This window comes from Papio anubis, chromosome 6 (genome assembly GCF_008728515.1).
Source record: "Papio anubis isolate 15944 chromosome 6, Panubis1.0, whole genome shotgun sequence".
Classification (NCBI taxonomy): domain Eukaryota; kingdom Metazoa; phylum Chordata; class Mammalia; order Primates; family Cercopithecidae; genus Papio; species Papio anubis.
In genome coordinates this window covers 65,199,966-65,218,332 of record NC_044981.1, presented here as the reverse complement: position 1 = coordinate 65,218,332, position 18,367 = coordinate 65,199,966, and the positions used below count along the sequence as shown (strand labels likewise).

The 18,367-nt window shown below is 37.7% G+C and overlaps 1 protein-coding gene across 4 annotated transcripts in view; it reads right to left on the bottom strand.

The window, feature by feature from the left end:
- The window catches only part of COL19A1 (collagen type XIX alpha 1 chain), a 333,080-nt gene that overhangs the window by 282,615 nt on the left and 32,098 nt on the right, over nucleotides 1-18,367 (bottom strand). For all 4 annotated transcript variants that reach the window (XM_003897789.5, XM_009205449.4, XM_009205448.4 and 1 more), the window contains 2 exons: nucleotides 17,451-17,525; nucleotides 16,130-16,229 (listed from right to left, as the gene is read on the bottom strand). In XM_003897789.5, coding sequence (XP_003897838.2) covers nucleotides 16,130-16,229; nucleotides 17,451-17,525 — 175 coding nt within the window. The remainder of the gene's footprint in view (nucleotides 1-16,129; nucleotides 16,230-17,450; nucleotides 17,526-18,367) is intronic.

Here is an 18,367-nt window from a genome sequence, read left to right as displayed (position 1 = left end):
TGCCTACCTGACTTTTTAAGAATTAGTGGTCTATGTATTTATTGCCCGTTTTGTGGAATGTGATTTCCACAAAAACAGGGTCCTGCAAGACTTGTGGCTGTAAATCAAGCATCTAGACTAGTACCTTGCATATAGGAAGCATTCATAAAAATTTGTTCCATTCATGAAAATCCACAATGATGCCTATAACCAGTGTTAGTAGGTGCTCAACACTTGTATTCAGCATAAAATCTATGTTATCTTGCATAAGGCCTTAACATGGAGGCCTTATGAGACTGCGCTATATTGCATTCATCAGGAAAACAACAGATGGAAAAGTCAAATCCTATGTGATTCTAAAGCAGGTTAATCAAAAACTTTGATAGAAAAAGAAGTCCGTTAACAAACACATCAGTTTCTTAATTTCAAAAAGAAGTTTAAAATCTCTACAGACTGAAGCAAAATATAATAGCTGCTCCAAGATTTCACCATAAGTGTCTTCATAGAAGTCTTTCAGTCCTTGGAAATGTGTTAGTCATAAGAAACCACGCATCATGGTTTCCTGTAGTTCTATACTCCTAAAGCTGAAAGGGACTTTGATAGAAATTTAGATGAATCATCTCACTTCATAAATGAGGAATTAAAGCTGCAGACATTAAATAACTACCTCACCTTTACTCTGCCAGAGGTCAGGTTGAAACTTGAACTTACGACTTTTAATTCCAAGGTTAGTTTCTTCCAATGTATCAGGTTGCTTGTATCTTTTTGGTTAAGAATAAAATTTCCCTCATCATTACCAACCTGACTTAAAAGTAATATTTTGGCACTATGAGGGGAAAAATGTCTCTATTTTCCTAAGTATTAAGGAGAGATATAAGTAAATATATTAATTTCAATAAATGAATAAATAAAATGTTTACAATCACACTATAATATTAACAACAACAATCATATTTTGCACTCCAAGCAAAGTATTTATTCTGGCATTTGCACATCATAGGTGACTAGTAGCCCTGAAAGGTAAATTATTACAGTTCCTTCCTCTAATGATATTTTGAGCATAGATCAGGAAGTATCACAAAACATACAGTTATGACTTCAAAATAGAAATTACTGCCTTTTGGATTTTGGAAAAGATAACCATGCTAAAGAAGATGAAAACAAATCAGGAACATTTTCTCTCTATTCTTTAGATCATTTTCTAGAAAAATTAGAAGTTTTCACCAAGCATTTCTTTTCTTTTTAATATTAATTTTTATTTAAGTTTTGGGGTACATGTGCAGGATGCACAGGTTTGTTACATAGGTAAACGTGTGCCGTGGTTTACCAAGCATTTCCTTAAAGATGAGTGTAATTTAAAGACGGGCGCCGTGGCTCACGCCTGTAATCCCAGCACTTTGGGAGGCCGAGGCGGGCGGATCACGAGATCAGGAGATCGATCGAGACCATCCTGGCTAACACGGTGAAATCCCGTCTCTACTAAAAATACAAAAAATTAGCCGGGCGTGGTGGCAGGCGCCTGTAGTGAAGCAGGAGAACGGCGTGAACCCGGGAGGCGGAGCCTGCAGTAAGCGGAGATGGGGCCACTGCAGTCCAGCCTGGGCCACAGAGTGAGACTCCGTCAAGATGAGTGTAACTTTCAGGAAGTAGTAGTGAACATTATGAGAACAGTATGTATACTAGTAACTAGGTAATGTGAAGAAAGGTAAAAAGTGCTCTGATAAATAGTACCTCTGTATATATTTTCCTAACGAAAAATAATACACTGGGATTTTAATACTTTGGGAAGAAAAACAGTAGAATGGTAACCTAACTAAAAGATGAGTAATTTCTTAAAACGTGAAAATAATGATCATGTGACTATCTCAAATGATGATGGAAAGAAAGAGAAACTTTTACACCAATCCTACATTATGGTTTTCCTGGTATACAGTAAACTTGCATTCTATTCATTCCCTGAGTTGTGAAATCAGGGCCTGGCATTGTTATCTACAAAGTTAACTTAATGAAGGTGAAGCATCTGGTCTCCCAGGGACAGAGGGTATCAACTGAACAAATAATGAACATTCCCGGCTGTCCAATTAATGAGAAGCCAATAAAAACTGCCTTAAGAGGATAAACTTTGCTTTTCATACTCCCTTCCAGATGGTTAGCATTGTAAGCATGACAAAGCCGGGGAAAAGCAGAAAATTTTAAAATTAATTCACTGTTTTAAAGTACATGCTCATATTTATTGACAGTTGTTTTATGGGGAGATGGAAGCAGACAGTAGGTTGCATGTATTCTCCATGACTAGGCCCTGGTGGGTTGTTGTCAAGAAAAATAAAGACAATAATGAAGCTCATAAATTTGTTTACTTCTTAGTATATTAAGTAATTAGCAATTTCATTGTATAGCGAGCTCAAATTTGACGTTTTTGTTCAGTGTTCCTAAAAGAAACACAGTTTGTAATATGGTTACATCTCTGTGTAGTAATAGCTCTGTTTCAAATATACAAAAAAGCAAGGATAAAAGCAAGATACAAAACAAGAAAGGATTAGGAAGAAAAATTCATGATTACCATGAATTGGTAATCTGTTGGTTCTTTTGCTTAAATAAATAATAAGCAATGCGAGACAATAACTAAAATATAAAAAAAGAACAAAGATGAAGAAACTTTTATAATTTCAGTGCTCATAAACTGAAAAGCAAGATGACATTATTATTCTAGAGAAATTTCATTTCGTAAATGATGTTCTAAAAATTGAGTGTGAGATACATTTACATAGCAAAGTGTTTAAAAAGTTTAATTACTGATTATAGTGGTTCCGGAGGTAATTTTTCAACCAGCTCAAAGCATAAGCCTTGAAGCAAAGTGCTATTTTGATAGAGCTAGAGTGAATTTTCCAGATCATATTTAACAAGACCAAGTTTTATTTATTTATTTAATAGGACCAAGCTTTATTTAATTTTGCTTATAAAATTAAATGGCTAAATGGAAAAAAATCTATTTTTAAATATCAAGAACTGGCTTCCAAATTAATTCTGCCATTCTGAATAAGTGTGAGGCAGGGTTTAGGAAGAACTTCCGTATTTACAAGTATCAGTGAGGCCTCTGACTTGCTGAATATCTTCCAGGAAGAGAATATGATACAAGTTACATTTCCTGAGAGTGAAGTGAGAGATGCTTGGAGTTTATAGTAAGTCATTTCTTTCCCAGCTGACACCCACCATCACCTGTCAGTTACAAGCAATTTGGCTAGCAGGGCCTAGAGGGTTTGTCTGAAATGCCTTCCTCCCAGTCTGGGTGATGATGTTGGAGCTCCACAGCCACAGAGACTCTGAAATCTTAGCCCTTTTGTGTTTGCTGAGGGGATTCAGGCAGATAGGTTGTTAATGGGAAAACAAAGCTTGGATGACTCTCTAATAATCTCACGCTTGATCTGATTAGCACTAGTTCAATGTGGCACTGTAAACGACTTTCCATTGAAAACAAGTCCCCCTACTGGATGCCATCCAGATAACAAAAACCAAGGATAAATTAGACAGTCTGCTCTTTAGAAATGAGGATACTTTGAAGGTTAGTTTTTTCTGGTGTCCCTTAGCCAGAAAAGGTTTCTTTTAAACCCTGGATTAAACCCAAACCTGCTCCCAAAAGGTCCTCTATATTCTGAAGTATCCTTGGGTCTGAGAGCTCAACTGTTGCTTTAGGATCAGCCTAGGAGGTCCTAGACCTAATTGAAAGCTGTGATTTTCCCAATGGCGTATGCACTCAGCTGGTTTTTCCTAGCATGTAATGCTATTGCTACTACACCTCCATTTTTTTTAAATATGAATAAAGTTCAAACCCCTCATGCCAACAAGTAAGACCTTTCAGAACAGCCCACACTTTCAAGTATTCTTTACCTCCAGACATTCTTCTCACCTGTGTTCATTAACCACATGGGATTTCTCACTAGTCCTCAAATTGCTTTGACCTTTAAAACTACCATGATGCTCCCTCTAACTACCACAACACACATTGGCCCCTTGGCTCACCTGGTAAATTCACACTTTGAACCTCAACTTTTCACTTCCTCTATGAAGTTTTTCCTGGCTTCATCTGTTCTCTCAGAGTTTATCATACATATATCTAAAAATTGCTATCATATTCCATAACAGCTCATTTTTGGCCTCTCCTTCCAAACAGAAATAATTCAATGGCGGGGACTGTGTCTATTCATCATTAAATTCTCAGGGTTTAGCATATAGTATTTATTATCATTTGGGAATTGAATGAAATACTTTGTTAGAATTTCTTCTTTCACTGTCATCAAAGCTGAACATAGAAATAATAATGACAATATACCATAAAATATTTTTTCTTGATATAACCCTCTTAACCAAAAGAAACTTTATATTCTTATCATGGATAAATTAGAAGAGAGAGGCAAACATGAGGATAACAGGGAGAATTGCCTAGTATCCATATCTTTTATTTTTTAATCTTTTGAGACAGGGTCTCACTCTGTCACTCAGGCTGGAGTGCAGTGGCATGATAAGGGCTCATTGCAGCCTCAACCTCCCCAGGCTCAATCGATCTTCCCACCTGAGGCTCCTGAGTAGCTGTGACTACAGGCCTACACCACCACACCTGGCTAATTTTTTTGTATTTTATAGAGACAGGGTTTTGCTACGTTGCTCAAGGCTGGTCTCCAACTCCTGGGCTCAAGCGATCTGCTTGCCTCGGCCTCCCAAAGTGCTAGGATTACAGGTGTGAGCCACCGTGCCTGGCTTCTACTGGCTTTTGAACCTCACAAATGATGGTGAGCCAGAAGTTGACAGGACTATATTTGTTAAACACTCTGTGAGGCTCTGTGCCCAAGATACACTACCTCAGGGCCCAGAGGACAGTTAGAGAACGGGTCTTTAGATCTCTGCCACCAGCTTCCAAAGCACACGTGCACATCTTACTCAATCATAAGCCACAGGGTAACTCTGGCACCTGTGAGCCAAGAATGAGCAGCCATAAGCAGAGGTTGGTTGGGTCTCACAGAGTAGCATTTTCATGCAGAGAACTCCCAGCAATGGCAATGGCAACATGCATTGATAAGAAAATTAGAAAACAAGAAGAAAAGCATATCTGCTTTTGAACATGAACATGTGCACATCAATTTTGGAGCTTCCAGAAATAACAAGAGTAGGTTTTAAGCAGTTATGTATGTAGAAAGTAGAAGTCATATCAATTTATGCATTGATGTTAATATAATATCATCTAAATCTGCATATTAATGAGGCCTGAGAACATTTAGATTACACAAGTCAGAATGAGATCAGAATTACATAAGAATTATAGAAAAAGTGGTATTGGACCACCAAAAAAAGAAGGAAACTTGAAGGACATTAGTGAGAGCTGAGTGTAGAATGTAGCAAGTGTACTAAGCTTTCTAGGATACATAGATTCCAACGGACAGAAAAGATGGGCATGGTATGACAGAAAGAGACAGAAATGGGTTCACAAAGGAAGTTTAGTGCAACACCTAGGTCAGCACTGGCATTGAAGATAGGACAGCTGTCACTGGCAACTATGAGGGAGAAATTTCCATAGTGTTCAAGAAGTCCTAGTCAGATTTCAATGGGCTAAGGGATGTGTGAAGAAGTAAAAGTGGACAGTAACGTTGTTCCTTTAAGAAGTTTGTGAGTAAAGGGGACTGCCCAGGGGAAAATGTTTCTATAATAGGGAAGGATTAAGTATATATTTGTAGAGTAAGAGGCCAGGATACTGTGGAGAGGAGCACTGAAGACCCAAGAGCAGGGGGATCATGGGTGGATCAAGGTCTTAGAGGAGGCTGGCTAGGGGAGGATTAAGAGCACAAGTGAAGGGGTTAACCTTTGAAAGAAGGAGGGTTGCCTCCAGGGAGAACAGCTGAAACTAAGAAATTATGAAGTAGAGAGAAGAAGTTGAGATTGTTCAAATAAGAAAAATAACTTGAACACAAAACATCTGGTCAACTCAGTCCCATATTCAACCAACCAGATGTTAATTCTACATGGCATCACCACATGTGTTCATATTAACATTTTCCACTGAACTTATGATTGTTTCCAAATTACTTAGATATAGCCATGGTGAAAGGAATTAAGTCAATTATTTGAATATCTTATTACTTTAGTCTAAAATTATAAACATGTCACCTAATTTGGAAAAAAAAAGTGTCATATGAAATTGTAAGGCTGACCTAAATAAAATAATGCACAAGATGTAGGAAACTTACATGAATCACATAAAATAACATAAACTAGCTTTTCTGCTACCATGTTTATTTTCTAATTAGCATTTGTGGCTAAGTTGAAAGAATTGAAATGACAATAAAGTAATGATTTATCCGTTGGCACAATTATTCTTCCTTGGTTGACATGGATTTCAAAGTTTATTATTGAGATTATAACTATATCCTACAATCTGATTGTGTCTAAGAAGGAGGATTTGACTATTTAATGCTATTTTATGATACACAGAGTTCAATCAGCCTACAGAAACATCTTTAGAGTTGTTATAAAGTTATGCTGAAGCACTAGTATAACAAAGCATCATGCACTACTAAGGTCAATTCTCTAATTCATAAATTTAAGGCCATGCTTATTTGAAGGTTTACAACTATTATAAAAGCAACACATTTGCTACCACCTAAGTATAATAACTAATTAGTCCTCATAGCATTTTTATGAGCCAAATTAAGATTAAAGATAGGACTGAAGTACATGCTTACATGCCTTTCTTTTGTACACTCTGAAAACCTGCAGTGTACACTGTACAGATACATTCACACAACCCTACCAGGCAAAAAGCTCTGCTGTCACTTATAAGATTGATTCACTGGATAAAGGAATGATTGGAAAAAGGAAAAATCTAATATATTATGCAACAATAGAGGCAGATTAATCAATGCCTATTAGATTGACCCAAGTAATTATCAAAACAGAACACTGTAGTTTCATTGCTTTATGAGAACATTTGCTTTATTATGGCTCCTAAGTAGTACATTTAGCTGGTACCTCACTACTATCAAAGTAAATGACATATAGACATAATAAGATAAGATAATTTGTGTGCAATTAGCCATAATAAAGTAGAAATTAATTCTGGATTTGGAGATAGAAGAACTGAGTTCTAGACACAACTGTTTATTATTTTTGAAATTTTAGGTGAATTACTTAATGTCATTGAACCTTATTTTTCATCTATAAAATGGTGATACAGTACTACATCATAGAAGTCATTGTGCTACCATTGATACAAGAAGGCAAAATTCCTTTGTAAATCATGAAACATTCATAAATGTAAGGTGGTATTATGAGAATAATTATCATTGTTGGAAACTGGGTAGTCACATGTGCCTTGTCCTTAAGTCTTCTTTGGTGAAAAGATCTAGTACAAGAGTAAAAGTAAGGTGCCTTCTTTTTTGAAGTGCTGGTGAAAAGAAATTCTTGGTTGCCTAAAATATGCAAGTAGCTGTACCAATAAATTTCAAATATCCCTTAATTTAAACTTAAGATCATATCAATTCAACTAGCACTAAACACCACTGTGTGTCAGGTACCATGAGGGACACAAACATGACTCAGTTGGATGTAATCTCTACTCTGTAAGGCTTATATATCTGAACAATTACCTGCCTGGCCAAAGAATGGGAGTTCTGATGTGAGCAATGGAGTCTAAAGAAAAATAATACCTTTCTGATTATATGATACAATATGAGAGACCTATTACGTATTTTGAATGACCATAGACTTTCATTAGAACTTAAGCCATCTGGATGCTGTGAGGAAAATTGTATATCAGTTCTTCAAAATTTTTGCCAGGGGCTTATGTAATGTTTGTGAGCATCAGAGAAAATCAAACTGCCTGCCACCTTGAATATGGATAAATTGGGTTGTCAATGTTTTCCTCAGATATAAATTATCTCATATAATTATATTGATTGAATTTTTCCATGTCTTAACCTCCTAGGGCCTTCCCTCCCCTTGGATGTCTTTCCTCTCCCCAGAACTTGATTCATTTCTGACTCTCAGTAGTCTCTTCAGTCTTCAAAGCCTAGTTTAAATCCCACAGTCTTCAAGATTTTTTTATCATCCCAAATATAAGGGATTTTGTCCTTATATTTGTCCCCCTGAACATTTAAAGCATTAACTCTATGCTTAGAATTATAATTATAATTAAGTTCGTCTTCATTTCTTGCCCGTAAGAGGAGATATCACACACTCCCTAGAGGCAAGAACCATATCTTATAGTTCTTTCTGCAAACTCTTTACTAATGTTCTGTCCTGTGTTTCAACAAGACAAGTGAAAAACTACTCCTTTTTTCCTCAGAAATGAGAACCTACCCTCTTTTCCTTAGAAAGTTTATGTACACTTGAGACTAGAAAATGGATAAGTTTGTAAATGAATTGCAGCTTCTCACTTTCATTCCATTTTATGTGAGCTTTTTTTGGGTAGTTTAATTGTTAAGAATACATTCTTTGAAGGCAATAATAGTGACATTATCGTTTCTTACTATAAGAACTTTAGTTTCTTAAATATATAAATCAGTTTATGGTTTTTCCATTTTAACTCATGTGAAACACAAAAATATTTTAATTTTATAAGATTTTATCTACTAATGTTCACAAATAGACATTAAACTTAAAACATTTCTGTATCTTTTAAACAAACTTATTTCTCTCTGGCTAACAAATGAATGTTCAAGTCCAAGAAAAAACTTTAAGTCATATGAATGTTGTAGAATTTATACACATATGATTAATTACTGATATGTTCTACTTTTCCCAATCTGAATTATATGAAATCTGAAAGAGGAAAATCACAACTTACTTAAATTTGATGATGATAACATCCAATGTTTCCAAAACCAGTAAAAATACTGAACTAATAATATTTCATATTATATTACATCTTAAGAGCTATTTCTACACTAAGAAATTTATTGCTGCCTATTAGCAATTCTGAATTTTCTAGAAAAAATAAAATAGGCACTTTTGACTATTGAGAAGTAAATATTTGTATATGTTCTTTCCATTTAAAAAAAGTACAACTTTATGACTTACAACCTCAGATTCTTGGTATGCCAAACTGCAATGAAGGAAATACAGTGATGACATAATCATGTGTAACAGTCATACAATCTCATAAAACAGCTGGACAACTTTGTAACTAAGTCACCTATCCTTATATAGGAAAATTCCTATCTACACAATGAAGGAATGCCCCAAATGAAAACCCAAGGGATGCATAAAATAGGCATTCTCTAGAGCTTAATGGAATTGTAAAGTAATCCTTCTAAAACACTCAGCAAGTAGATGCTTCGATATCAGAGTTCTGAACAAGTTTTCAGCCTCTGAATTTGTTTTGAGAACTTGGAGAGGACTCAAAGAAGAGCAATATAAATGAACCATGTGTTACAAAATAGTCCCTTAAGAGGGAAGGAATGAAAACATTGAAAATTAGCCTTGTGTGTGATGCTTAAGGAAGTTTAGCCTTTATAAGGGGTGAAATTTGAGCCATGCAGTCTATGAACAATAGAAGGCAATACATCTCAGCTGCCTTCTATGAAGGCAAAGCAAGGGGAAGTGTGGCTTTTCCTTGCACTGTGTATCTTTCTAGCAGGTTCCAGGAAGGAAAGACTAGATCTGCATTCTTTCACCAATGTAAGCTCAGAACCTAGCAAAGTGCCTGGGCCATAGTGATGCTCAACAAATGCTTGCTGAGTAAAAGGATAAGCTCTAGACTAGACTGCATTCATTTCAGTGACTTACCGAATGCTACCTCTTATTCACCCTTTAGCAAAACAGAAACATTTTAGGAACTTCTATGAAAATTATACAGTAAACTACAGCTTCTATTTGTAACTGCACAAGTTTTAAGTCAAACAAAACACAAAATCTTAACATGATAATGCCTAGTGCTACAGAAGATATTGGAAAATATGCAGAATACATGGAGAAAACAATGATTGAACATAATTTGTAGTATATCTCAAGATCCCTAAAAATGAACAAGTAATTTTATTTCTAAAAATCAATTATATGAAAATAATCCTAAATACAGAAAAAATCAACTTTCTCGTATATTGTAGTGTTATTTATAAAGATCAAAATCGGCTGGGTGCAGTGGCTCACGTGTGTAATCCCAGCACTTTGGGAGGCCGAGGCGGGTGGATCACCTGAGGTCAGAAGTTTGAGACCAGCCTGGTTAACATGGTGAAACCTTGTCTCTACTAAAAATACAAAAATTAGCCAGGCGTGGTGGTGCGCGCCTGTAATCATAGCTACTTAGGAGGCTGAGGCAGGAGAATCGTTTGAAATGAGGAGGTGGAGGTTGCAGTGAATCGAGACGGTGCCACTGCACTCTAGCCTGGGGAACAGAATGAGACTCCGTCTCAGATAATAATAATAATAATAATAATAATAATAATAATAATAATCTGAAAATAGTGTAAAGATCCGTGTAGAAAAGGTAGTCCCATGGGATAAATCATTCAACAGTAGAAAACACAAGGTAAAAATCATGCTACAACACATATAACAGTTTTGTCCATATTTAGGATTATTTTCAAAGGAACTGTTAAAGTTCAGAGTTCAAATATTTCTGAAAAACATTACACAGCTTCCAAATTTATAGTTCGGGTTTCCTACTTGCTGAAGATTATTATGCTATCCCATAAATACTGAAGAAATGGACATGAATTTAAAGCCAACAAAACTCATAAAACCCCTCAGCCTGCGCCACCTCTAAGTGTACAATGACGTTGTAAGGAACACGGCTGTGCTTTGGTCAAGGATAGGCCGAGGTAAACATTCAGAGTGACTCAGTGAGTTTAGAGCATAGGCACATAACTCCACTTGTTATCACAGCCATGTAGCCATAACATGGGAAGGCCATCCCTTGGCCCTACGCCACTATTGTCTGTGAAAGGTATAATTGCCCTGCTGACACTGTACAAGTGCACTTGCACCCAGAGAAAGAGAGAGTCAAAGCTGTCCATCTTTGCAGATGAACAGCAGGGAGCCAGGACACAGCTCAGCTCACTCATGCCCAGGGAAAGAGTTAAGCTGCTGACCCTGAAGGGAGAGCTGTCCATGCAGCTGTGTGTGGGAGCCACTGGATGAAGCAGCCAAGACAAGGTGAACAGTGTGGGAGATAGTGTGTGTAAGCTGCCGATGAGAGAGCTGCTGAATAAAACTACCTTTCACCTGCCTACAGCCCTCCAAGTGTTCTTTTAGCTCTCTGCTCACCCACCCACTCCCTTCAGACCTCAGCATGAGCTGGAACCTGACCCCAGCATAACATTTGGCATAGTCATGGACCTGACAATTGGCATAGTTGGCAGGATACGGTGAGTGAGTCTTTGGCCCCTGAAGGCTCCTGGGTTGGCTATGTGGCTGCAGCATGGGCTGTGGTACCTGGTGTCAGCGGTGCTGCCTGGATGGGCCCCAGTGGAAATGTGGGAGGCAGTTGATGCGTCTCCTGCGAGTGTGGAGAAAGCACCAAGGCAACTGGAAGCACGCAGCACGGAGAAGGAACGCACCTTCACCAGCAGAGTTGGATAGGCATTTCTGACTGCACTGTGTGAAATACATACTCAGTCCCAGAGATAACGGACCTCCCAGTGCAAGCCATGTGCCTGGGGACCCAAATGCACAGCTTGAAGCAAAACCTGGGGGTGAGGGACGTCCAGGTAAAGCAGGGCACTTGGAGGCCCAGATAAACAGCTTGGAACAGGAGTTAGCAACAGCTGTTAGTGCGACCTTGAGCCCGTCCTCCAGGCTGGACAGTCCCATTTGGTGTGATCCTGAGGAAGAGGGGGCTCCACCACTGCGAGCTCACCCTATGATCTGTCAGAAGGTACAATATGACCATCCGATGGGAACCCAGTGGAGAGGCCTGGGGCCCCCCACAGTGGTGGAACACACCTCTTACAGTGCTCACACACCCACTGAGTTGTTAGAGTCAGGTAAACAGTGTCAGTAGCACCCAGTGCCCCTCCCTGCCTGGCTACTCCATCTTTGGCACAAGGGAGCTGGCAGCATTTCTTGCTCCATCTCTGAGATGGAAAAGCTAGGCTTTTATCACAACTCATCCCTCCCTTCGTCAGTGGTTGTAGCTGTGCCAATGGTTGGCACAAGGGCATGGTGAACACACATTAATTGAGTGGCTAATGGCAGCCATACGGACTGTTTGGAATGATGCCGGAGAGATACTAGAAACTATGAGTAAAGGGTGATCATATACTCATTTCGTGCAAATACTCTGGAAGATGGGTATAGAGCAGACCGTTTGACTTGAATACCTGGGGGCCAGATGATGAACGCTTTCCCTCCCACATGAGGGATCTTGTGCTGGGCTCAGTGCCCACGAGTGCTTTTGGATCTCTGGCTGCTGTTCTCACCCCATATGTAGGGTGCTGCCTACATGAAGTGACTACTGCTATGGCAGCCCTCGGGGAGGCAGAAGGCTGTCAGTTTGCCTTCTTGGGAGGTTGACAATGGACTTTCACAGTGTTGCTGCAGGGCTATATGCATAGCCCCACCACGTGTCATGATCTTATTAATGATGTTATGTTAACCTCTGATTCTCCTGCAGATTTAGAAGCGGCAACGCTCCTCTTGCCTAGGATTGGGATGATGTTGCTGAGACAATCTTTCTGGTAGCCAAACAGGCTAGTTAGCAGGCACAAGCCCTACAGGTAATTGACCAGAGGTGCCCATTTAAGCTAGATGTGCCTGTGACCACAGAGAGTTTCAGTTAGGGCCTATGGCAGTGCACGGGGCACCTGAGAATGCCAGTAGGCTTTTGGTCCCAACTATGGAAGGGAGCTAAGCTCTGGTATTCCTTGATAGAAAAGCAGTTAGTAATAGCAGGATGGGTGCATTCACGGATAACAACCCCCAGGATTGGGAAGCAGTTAGTAAGTGCATATGCTGCCCTTCAGGTTCATAAAAGCATGGCAGAATGAGCTATAGTCATCATGCATAGTATACCGAACAGCATGGCAGGTACACTCATGGGTAACGACCCCCTGGATAGGGAAGGTGCAGACATCCACTTTAGCGAAGTGGGGCCCCTACTTGCAGCAGTGAAGTATGCTGAGTACAAGTTCCTTAGCAGCAGATTTACAAGAGGTCTTGAAGCCTATCGTCCTAATGCAAGACAAGGCCATGGAGCCTGAGGCACCCCCGCCATTCCTGAGCGGCCATGGTATACAGATAGGTCTAGCCAGAGGACTGCTGCTGTCTTGATTGCTGCTGCAGTCTAGCCTAACACTGACACCATATGGTTTAAAACCAGGTATAGATAAAGTAGTTAATAAACTGAACTCAAGGCAGTGTAGATAGTGATCACCAAGGAGGTGACACCCGTGGTAATCTGCACTGATGCTGGGCAGTTTATCAAGGCTTAACCTTGTGGTTCATTACCTGAAAGTTACATAATTAGCTAGTTAGTCACTGACCCATGTAGGGCCAGGCCATGTGGCCAGATCTATGAGAGGAAGGATGACCTTCTACAACCAGGTAAAGGGATGAACAGTAATCTGTTATTGCCTGCCCCAACACCCGTAAAGGTAGGGAAACGACAACAAAAAAACCTGGTGTTGGCCATGAACCCTCCAAGCCCCTCACTGCAGATGGTTGGCTATTGTGGCCCCCTGCGGGGAGAGTCTGCAGTGTAATTTACAAGTTACTCCTTGGAGATTTAGAATATGGCCTCCACAATTAACCATTGGCAGGGGAATGGCCGGGGAAGGGACCATCCTCCAGGGAACATATATGCTGTCTGTGTGGCCTCTCATAAGCTTCCCTATAACTTTAGCATGGGTTCAGGACACAAAAGAACCATGGGCAACTGATAAGGTGTGATACCATTGCCCAGGGCAGAAGCCCTTGGTTACTGCATTGTTATCCAGAGATAAAAGGTGACTTGAATTTTGCCTGAGACTCACGATTTACCCTTGTTAGTACCTGTGTCGTGGACCTGACAGATGTCTATCTGGAAGGCCCCTGCAAAAGCAGTCTTTGGGAGTTTTACATTAAGCAAGGCCCAAGGCATTGAATATGCCTAACAGGTATCAGACCAACATACTTATTAGGTCTCTCCTCTCATGAATCTCACCTGAGCTATGCCAGAACAATAAAAGCAAGCTCAGGCACAGAAAGCATCCACACTTTCCATATAAAATAGTATCTGCCTTTTCCCATGCTGACTCTGCAAAGCAGCTTATTTACAAATATATAAATAGCTGCAACTTTACTCCAGCCTCATTGAAAAATCAAAATGGCATCATGCAAGAGAAACATCCTAGCATACTTGGCTCAACAAGTGAAATGTAAGTGGAAATGAGCCAAGCTACTTGACACTCGAGGGGCAGCTCAACCAGATACCCCCAGTTTCCTATAGTGGAGGTACCAGGGTTCTGCTCCACAGAACCAGAGAATTCACTTACATTCATTACCCATGGATTGGGCAGTGATTTCGAACCCAAAATTCAGAAAACAAATTCCAAGTCATGCCTAATATTTATAATCACATGAATTCAAAAAGAAATAGCATTGTCTAAACGTGGCAGCAAGTTTTCCAATGTAGCTACTTAAAATTAGCTAAGTCTTCTCACATGCAGTCCAGTGAATTCTAAAAGGTTTCATTCCAATCCTTTTGCCATCTGGCCAGAATTACAGGAGTTTAAATCCAAAAGAAGGTGGGGAGAGAAAATGCATCTTAATTTTTAAACAGAATGTATTGCCTTTCTTAAATTTATTAATTAAAGTTATCCACTACTAGTTAAGAAACATCTAAATATATACATGTAAGAAATATTGCGCTTTTCATCTTTCCTTTATGGCATATGCATACCTAAGCATGGAACTGCTGTGCCCTGAGAGTTTAATGCCTGCTTATGAGACCACCTGAACAGCGGCCGCTGTAGCACAGGTCCGTACAGTTACATCTGCTGAAGTGTCCCACCTAACAATCACCCATTATATCCCCTGATTTGAAATTCTTTCCTTCCTTAATATTCTTGTTTCTTACCAAGTATTGAGCAGTTTACTTTTAAGGAACCATTTCAGTCATTAAATGAAAATTACCAAAAGTATCACAAAATAGGTTTAAAAGAAACTTTTCTCAAGGAAAAAGTATAGGTTATGAACCTCATTTACCCAGAACATCTGAGGAAGGGCAATGAGATGATTAATGCTTTTTCCCTTTAAGAATTCAAATTTTGAGGTTCTTCACAATCTTGTCTGTCTTAAATATTAGGCTACCGCCCAGGAAGTGAGAACATAAATACATATTTTCACACAAAAACATATGTGTTGCATATTAAGTAGAATTTTGATGGGTTTTTATTGCAGTATATTCATACATGAGAACATTCATCTTGGACTCCAGGAATAATTATCCTGACCATATGTGCTACCTGTCTGCCTGATAACTCAGCTTTCTGAATTACTATCAAGTCATCCTTTAATTATTGTCAACTATGTGGGAAATCACTGTTGCCTTGTATGGTTGCTGACCAATTGTCACTATTTGAATGGAAAGTGATTTTTTTTTTTAACTCTAAGTGTATCTGTAGAAAAAAGAAAGAAAAAATAAGAGAAAACTTTGGTAAATCTATTTTAAAATTAAATGAGTATCAAGACCAAAAATAAAAGCACAAAAACAGCTTTTTATTTACTATGTACGCTATACAATAGATGAGATGAACACCTAAGAGCTAAATTATTTTATTTTAACTTAAGAGGCATAGAAAATCTAAAAATTTATACAATAAATATCAGTCTTTTGGCTCTGAATCGATATAATGCCTTATGTTTTAATGTTTACATTGAAAAACCTAATATTGGTTATGTCTACTTTAAACATAAACAATATTTCTTCAGAAATGGGTTTAATTACTATTCTCTAATGATCGTGCCTTTTTTTCTGTACATATAAATGGTATTTACACTGTAGAGCAAAGATTAGATTGCAATGATTTTTATAAACAACAAATACATTAACAACACATTTACCACCGCATTCCAGTGAGGATGATGCTATTGAAAAACTTTATTTTTAAAACAAATTATTTGAAATCTCCTTAGAAAATAATTTATGAAATATTATTAAACATAAAGAAAAAAATTTTTTACTTACATAGTGTCTCTAATAAGAAGTGCACTTCCCAATTTGAAACAGGTTTTATCACTTTCACAAAATGCACGTCTTAGAGAAAAGCTCTCTCCTAGATCAAAACCTGTCAAATGCAACAAATGATTCAATACAGCAGTTTTATAAAATTTAATAAACTAATAGAAATGTTGATTTCTAAATAGAATTTTGTGTTGCCCTTATCTATTAATTGATCTACTTCAAACAAAATCTCGCTGCTTGGGATCAGCTAAATTTCTTGATTTTATTTTTTCTCCCTTTAGTGTAAAAGAGAATGAAATTCACTTTGCATATAAAACGTGTAGCCATTTTTCTAGAAAAAATTTCATGAATATATTTCAAAAAAATTCAATTTTAATTTCCTTTGACCTAGGAATTATCTTAAGTAAAACTTAGAGTAACTCACTGCAGCAGCTCTGATGTCTAAAGTAAGAAAATTAGATTAAAAATAGTACAGCCGTTCAGTTTAAATCTAAGCAACCTTTTACAAAATTATGCTTTAAAGAAATGTATATTGACGAAAGGAAATGCTTACACATGAATGTAATATAAGAATTATACGTGTTTGTGTGTCACACGCTCATTAGCATTTACATGGGAGAGAAAGAGGAGGAGGAGGAAAAGAAGGAGAAAGAAAGATAAGAAAGATTACCAAAAGGAAAGATAAGAAAGATTACCAAAATGGTAATCTTGTCTTTATCTGGGTAGTGACATCTTCCTTCTCACAATTTTTTTTCTTCTTCCAAAATTTCTACAATGGTCACAACTTGTATAATTTTAAATAATTTTTTTTTTCTCCAAGAAGTTGAGGTATTGTTGATCACAGATTAAACATATAGAACCCTGCTCTCAGAACTTTTTCTACATCATCTACCTTAAATTTTTACGGGCTGGGCGTGGTGGCTCACGCCTGCAATCCCAGCACTGTGGGAGGCCAAGGCAGATGGATCACTTGAGACCAGGAGTTCGAGACCAGCCTGGCCAATGTGGTAAAACCCCATCTCTACTAAAAATACAAAAATTAGCCATGTGCTTGTAGTCCCAGCTACTTGGAAGGCTGAGGCAGGAGAATTGCTTGAACCCAGGAGGTGGAGGTTGCAGCGAGCTGAGATTGCACCACTGCACTCCAGCCTGAGTGACAGTGAGACTGTAAAAAAAAAAAATTAAAAAGAATTCTTAAAATTTTTATGTTAATGCTATGATCTTAAATTGCAGTATCAAAGATTCACCTATAATGTATTCCATATCTAGCATTTGGTGATAATTTTACATAAAATATTACTTTGCAAAGGATTATATTGCCTACCTGAAACTTCAACTTTGTTCATGTTGTCATAGGTCAGCTGATGTCCCTCTATTCTCAGGATAGGGCATGACTCTTCTATTTAAAAAGACAAAAAGCATAGAAGATTTGCATTATGTTTTCTATCAAATTCTTCAAATGAATTTTAATTACACAGTACAATCAGAAACTTAAGATAAAATGGAAATAAATTAAACCATTTATTAAATTTCTGTAAAATGAGGATAAGAACATTACCCACCTCAGTGTTTTTGTGAGGGTTACCTGTGGTTATTTATGTAGAGTGCTAAGAACACTGCTTGGCTCACAGTGAATACATGTTAGTGTTAGCCATTATTATTATAACTATTACTTCAACACTTTATGTACCCTTGACTTTTGGAAATAAGCTAGTTTTAACATCATTAAACTTTCGTATTCAAAGTAAAACAGTAAAACAAGTGAACTACTAGTATATTTTATCACAACTTTAATTCAAGTTTTGGTGTTGGGTGATATTAAACTTTAAAAACTAAAGGGAACATATATGGAAGTTACTAAAATAAAATTTAAAAAGCAAAGATCTCTACCATACAAAAGTGGCCTATAATTTAAAAAAAAGAAATAAAATAATTGAGAGAGTTTACTTATGTGCTACGGCACTTAGTGATATTCAAAGAAATAAAAGATAGTCCCAACTCAGTGAATGTACACATTTAATACTACCACTACACACTAATACAGTAATGGATATGCACACACCAGTTTTTCAACATTTAGGATATGTTTAAATTGAATCAGGCTAATTCAGTTAATTCAGACAAAATTACAGCCAATTTTTGAATTATGCCAAGATAACTGTACAACTGGACAGTTAAGACCATTAGTTTAACGTTTTAAACTAAATTGATTAAATATTTTGGCATCATTTAATCACAACT